Source organism: Triticum urartu, chromosome 7 (assembly GCF_003073215.2).
Source record: "Triticum urartu cultivar G1812 chromosome 7, Tu2.1, whole genome shotgun sequence".
Lineage (NCBI taxonomy): Eukaryota > Viridiplantae > Streptophyta > Magnoliopsida > Poales > Poaceae > Triticum > Triticum urartu.
The window spans coordinates 714,135,725-714,141,442 of NC_053028.1; the positions used below are offsets into that span (position 1 = coordinate 714,135,725).

General features: G+C 47.0%; 1 protein-coding gene across 2 annotated transcripts; it reads left to right on the forward strand.

The window, feature by feature from the left end:
• The first annotated feature begins 1,298 nt into the window (after positions 1-1,298).
• On the forward strand, positions 1,299-4,841 carry LOC125521538. Of its 2 annotated transcripts, XM_048686600.1 has the most exons (3): positions 1,299-1,803; positions 1,887-1,943; positions 4,051-4,841. In XM_048686600.1, exons 1-3 carry the CDS (start codon positions 1,524-1,526, stop codon positions 4,155-4,157), a joined length of 444 nt encoding a protein of 147 aa, XP_048542557.1. In that variant the 5' UTR covers positions 1,299-1,523; the 3' UTR covers positions 4,158-4,841. The 2 variants fall into 2 exon arrangements, 1 of the variants encoding a protein (XP_048542557.1); XR_007289324.1 differs by lacking the exons at positions 1,299-1,803; positions 1,887-1,943 and adding an exon at positions 3,747-3,938.
• Positions 4,842-5,718: the final 877 nt, after the last annotated feature.

Below are 5,718 nucleotides of genomic sequence, written 5' to 3' on the forward strand. Positions count from 1 at the left end.
ATAATACTTCAAGGATACTAATCAAAGTAATCATGTCTTCTCAAAATAACATGGACAAAGAAAGTTATCCCTACAAAATCATATTATCTGGCTATGCTCTATCTTCATTACACAAAATATTCAAATCATGCACAACCCCGATGAAAAGCCAAGCAATTGTTTCATACTTTTGATGTTCTCAATTTTTTTCAACTTTCACGCAATACATGAGTGTGAGCCATGGACATAGCACTATATGTGGAATAGAATGGTGGTTGTGGAGAAGTCAAAAAAGAGAAGATAGTCTCACATCAACTAGGCGTATCAACGGGCTATGGAGATGCCCATCGATAGATATGAATGTGAGTGAGTACGGATTGCCATGCAACGGATACACTAGAGCTATAAGTGTATGAAAGCTCAACAAAAGAAACTAAGTGGGTATGCATCCAACTCGCTTGCTCACGAAGACCTAGGGCATTTTGAGGAAGCCCATCATTGGAATATACAAGCCAAGTTCTATAATGTAAAATTCCCACTAGTATATGAAAGTGACAACATAGGAAACTCTCTATCATGAAGATCGTGGTGCTATTTTGAAGCACAAGTGTGGTAAAAGGATAGTAACACTGTCCCTTCTCTCTTTTTCTCTCATTTTTTTATTTGGGTTTTTTTCTATTTTTTATGGCCTCTTTTTTCTTTCTTTTTTTATTTTTCCTCCGGATCCTCGTCCTGACTTGTGGGAGAATCATAGTCTCCATCATCCTTTCCTCCCTGGGACAATTCTCTAATGATGATGATAATCACACTTCTATTTACTTACAACTCAAGAATTACAACTCAATACTTAGAACAAAATATGACTCTATGTGAATGTCTCCGACAGTGTACCGGGATATGCAATGGATGAAGAGTGACATGTATGAAAAAATTATGAACGGTAGCTTTGCCACAAATACGATATCACCTACATGATCATGCAAGGAAATATGACAATAACGATGTGTGTCATGATAAACGGAATGGTGGAAAGTTGCATGGCAATATATCTTGAAATGGCAATGGAAATGCCATAATAGGTAGGTATGGTGGTTGTTTTGAGGAAGGTATAAGGTGGGTGTATGATACCCTCGAAAGGTGCGCGTTATTAGAGAGGCTAGCACTGGTGGAAGGGTGAGAGTGCGTATAATCCATGGGCTCAACATTAGTCATAAAGAACTCACAAACTTATTGCAAAAATCTACTCCCTCCGTCCGGGAAAAGTTGTCCCTGACGACATTTTGCGAAAATCACCTCCCCTTTCTCCCGACAAACTACGCAGCCCTCCCTCCGTTTGCTTCTCTGCTCCGTCGCCTCGCCACGCGCCGGCCGCCTACTCCGTCGCCTCGCCACGCGCTGGCCGCCTGCTCCGTCGCCTCGCCGCATGTCGGCCGCCTTCTCCCCCTCGTCTCGCCGCTTCTCTGCGTCCGCACTAGGAGATCAAGAGGGACGGGATCTCCTTTTCTGTAAAGCTCGTGCCTTGCCGGCTGCGTCGGCGGCGCTCGATGACCCGCTCCTCGTTCTCGAGCACCCCCTCCAGACCTAGAGCTCCGGCGGTGGCGCTCGATGGCCCGCTCCTCGTCCTCGAGCACCTCCTCCAGACCTCGAGCTCCGGCGGCGGTGGCATGGGAAAGACGACCAGGGCATGGGGAAGACGAAGACTTGCTCCAGCAGCTCATCTTGCTCCTCGAGCTGGTGGGCTGATGATGGAGGAACTGCACTCTTGGCTCCACCAGCGCCGCCGCTGCTGCTTCTGCTTCTGCTCCCCGCTCGCCCACAACGCAGGTCTGTCTTCTGAATTTACAGGTGATGTCTGTCTGTTGAAGCAAGCAGGTGAGCTGATTTTTTGCAGCGATTGGTTTGTGCAGAGATTGGAGGAGGAATGGAGTATTGCAGAGGAATGGATGCTGCTTCTTTTGGTGCAGGTGAGCCATGTATTGGGAGTACGAGTACAGTACTGACAAATTTCAGTTAGCCATGGAGATGGAGTACAGTAGATGAACATACAGTATAGATTCAGTTAGCCTTGCACTTTGCTTGCTTCCAGTATTGGTGAACATACAGTAGATAAACATACAGTATAAATTCAGTATAAACAGTATTGGTGATAATTGAGTTCAGTTGGTGACATAGTCACTACTTTGTGTACACATTGACTGAATTTAACTTGGAGTACAGTCACTACATTGCTTCTCTGCTTACAAAATTCAGATTGAATTTCACTATCAAAAGAAAAGAAGTGGAGATTAAATGCACAAGCACTTCAATTGTGTGCTTAGTAAAATTACCAAGTTCAGTAAAATTCAGTCTATGAATTCAGTTTACTGTGTGCTCAATTGTGTGCATCGCTGGGACAGTTTACTGTTCATGAATTGGAGTAGATCTCTGCTTACATGTTTTAGGTAGCATCATCCATGGATGCATTCACTATTTCAATCAACTCCTGTAGATTGGGTTCAGTACAAAATTCAGTTAACTCCTATAGAAAAGAGAGATTCCAACTTAATCAATTTAATTCAGTAGAATTTTTTTCCACCTAGTCCCCCTGTTTCCAGGTCAAAATTGAATGTTGACAGTAGTAGTAAGAGTAGAAGAAGAATAATTCCAAATAAACTCAAATAAAGTTAGTCAAAAGTGACTATACAAAAATTTAGTCACAAGTTTGCTTTAGTATATGCAATTCGTAATGTTAACTAATTCAAATAAGCTAAGATCAATACCAGAACATGCCAATTATTGATGCTTATTTTTGTTTTCCTCTCTGTAGGAGCAGATTTGCTCCTGATCTTTATTCTACAGGAGCAACTTCTTGTTAGTCCTTGTAGTATCCCTGTTGACATTATTCCAAATAAATTCAAATAAAATAAAAATTCAGTCACTAGTGATGGATTTTGCTCAGTAAAATTAACAAGTTCAGTAAACTCAGTCGAAAATTGACAGCAAACTGTTAAGACATCCACATTTTGTTATTTTGGTTAACTGAAAACAAAAGCTATGTGATGCAGGTTGGCATGTGAAGACCTTCACCCTGCGCTCATCATGTAAGCCACTTTGTAATCTTATTGTGCTGTCTTTTCTCTGTCTTTCTGTCAAGAAGGATTTGGGAATGTTTTCAGAGATGTTTTCCTTCTCTCATTTTAGACCATGATCATTTTAATGCTACAGTTCAGAAACAAGGAAATTTAGTTGATGGAAGCACATTCCATGAACATCAAGGAAATTTTAGTAAACTGCAGTAGGATTTTCCAAGTTAGTGCTTGCAAAATTTGTCACTGTCAACTAAAACATGAATATATGTTTTCATTTTCCAAACTAGTGCTTGCAAAATTTGCAAGCATTGTTATTTTATTTTATTTCTTTGTACAATATGGCAGTAGAGACCATGGCAGTAGAGACCATAACAGTAGTGACCATGACAGTACTGAACATATACTCCCCTGAATTTTTTATGCTCCTACTCCACTTTATGAGTTTTTTTAAACTGCCAAATGACAATTTACTGAAGATGCAGGGAAGATGCTAGTAGTATCTCTCACAAGTTAACTTAATCTTGGAAAGTTCACTTTATGTGCTCACATTCGATCGTGTGTAATAGTTCTACGAAGGTAATCTTGTAGAGAATAGGCTTAACAACCCTGCTTTTATACATAGTTTATTTTTATGCTCAATAGACCAATAACATGACTCTACTTCTGTATGTTGTGTAATTAATTAACCTAGAGTAAGAATCTTGGAAAGTTGGAAGGCCTATCTGCATGAAGAAAAACTACAAGTGAATGCCCACCATTTTGAAAGCTTTTCCTCCTATGGGTGCTCTGACAGCTCAAAAAAAAGTGATGACATATTAAATTCCTGAATAATGTTCTTTTATCTTGAGGAAATTGACAGCAACAGTAGATCAGATATTGCTTCTACTCTAGGTGAGGTTCAGAAGTTATCCAAAGATTCAGTTAACTGATGAACTTTGGACATTGAGGGACACATTCAGTTAACTTCTGTGTTAACTGAATCTTTTTTGCAACATTTCTGCAGAGTACTCTCACCGGCAGCATGATCAATTGTGTTTGAAATTAATGAACAAGTGCAGGGATCAGAAAATGGAGCTTCTTCTCACCGGCAGCATGATCAATTGTGTTTGAAATTAATGAACAAATGCAAGGATCAGAAATTGGAGCTTCTTCTCAGTGGTAGCAGCACAAGTAGGGTAGCTCCGGGCAGCAGCACGAGCAGGCCCGCCTGGGAGGAGCAGCAACTTGCAGACGAGCAGCAGGTCGAGGAGAGGAGTGGGGGAGATGACAGGGGCCTCGAGGTTGAGGATGAGCTTCCATTCCAGGCCCGCCGGGAGCTCTAGGTCCAGGCGCTCGAGACCCAGGCGCGCACAGGTCCTGGCGGCGGCGCAGGCCCTGGCTGGCGGGAGGGGATAGCGGCGCAGCCCTGGGCGGCGGAAGGGGTGACGGCGGGAGAGGATGGCGGCGGTGCAGCGCCATTTAGCCGTGGAGCCGCCGCCCGTCGAGGTGGTCGCCGCGGAGGAGCAGGTGGACGGCGCAGCTCGCCTCGGGCGGCGCAGGTGGGCGCGGGCGGCGTTGGTTCACAGCGGTGGTGCGGCTCGCCTCGGGTGGCGTAGGTGGGCACGGGCGGCGGTGGTTCACAGCGGCGGCGCAGGTCGTGGCCGTCGTCACGCGCTCGGCCCTACGACGGGTGCCGACGGTGGCTTGGGCGGCGGACGGAGAAAGGAGGAAGAAGCAACCGGGGGCTGATTAGCAAGAGATTTGAAGATGAAAGGGTTTTTTTTTGCAAATTTGAAAATGAACTAAGCGCTGGACAACTTTCCAGGACGGAGGGAGTATTAGTTATCGAAACGAAGTACTACGCGCATGCTCCTAGGGGGATAAATTGGTGGGGTGTCGCCGGCCGCACCCTCGAGGGCGTTCTGACGTACCTTGAGGGCGGCAACGACCCGCCATTGGCATACCCCCCGACGAGGGCGGCCGCCACGGCCACGGCTCACCGTCGACGCGACGGGCAATGGTTGCCCAGGAGGTTCGGCGCCTCCTCTTCTTCCTCCTCATCACGCTCTTCTTCGCACTCCTCCGGCTCTCCGGTGTTGCTCAGCGTCAAGGCCGAGCCCGCGGCGGAGATGCTGCTCGGCCGGCACACTCGCAGCGCCGGCATCGTCATCAACGAGGGCGGACGATGCGCCTCCTCGTCGGCTCCTCCTCCGCGCTTCGTCAAGCCCAGGACGGAGCCGGGGCTCGTGCCGGTGAAGACGGAGCCTGGCCTCCTCCCTGCGGTGAAGACGGAGCACTGAGGCGACGTTGAGCTCGACGACGACGCGGTCATGGAATGGGCGCGCGCGGACTCCCTGAAGATGGCGAGGTCGCGCCAGTGCGCCGTCCTGCAGCGATTCGCGCGGCGCCGCCGGGGCCGCAACGAAGGAGTCGTCATCTTCATCGAGGACAGCGACGACGATGATGCGCCACCGCCACCAGTCCGCGTTGGCGACGCCGGTCAGGGGTCCACCAGGGATGGCCGCATCAAGGAGAAGAAGCCCGACGACAGAGGCGGCGACAAGGATGACGCCGACGACGGTGACTACTCCGCGTTCAGCCAGTTTCTTTTATAATTAGATATATCATGTAATAAAAATCCGCGACTATTATGTAATATATGCCGAACTTCGCCGAACTTTGCCAAAATTTG

Excerpts from the sequence above, each read along its gene's own strand:
- LOC125521538 (XM_048686600.1), top strand. The coding sequence starts at position 1,524 with ATGACCCGCTCCTCGTTCTCGAGCACCCCCTCCAGACCTAGAGCTCCG. Across the intron at positions 1,804-1,886 it reads CCCGCTCGCCCACAACGCAG|AGATTGGAGGAGGAATGGAG; the intron begins GTCTGTCTTCTG and ends TGGTTTGTGCAG. Across the intron at positions 1,944-4,050 it reads TGCTGCTTCTTTTGGTGCAG|AGTACTCTCACCGGCAGCAT; the intron begins GTGAGCCATGTA and ends ACATTTCTGCAG.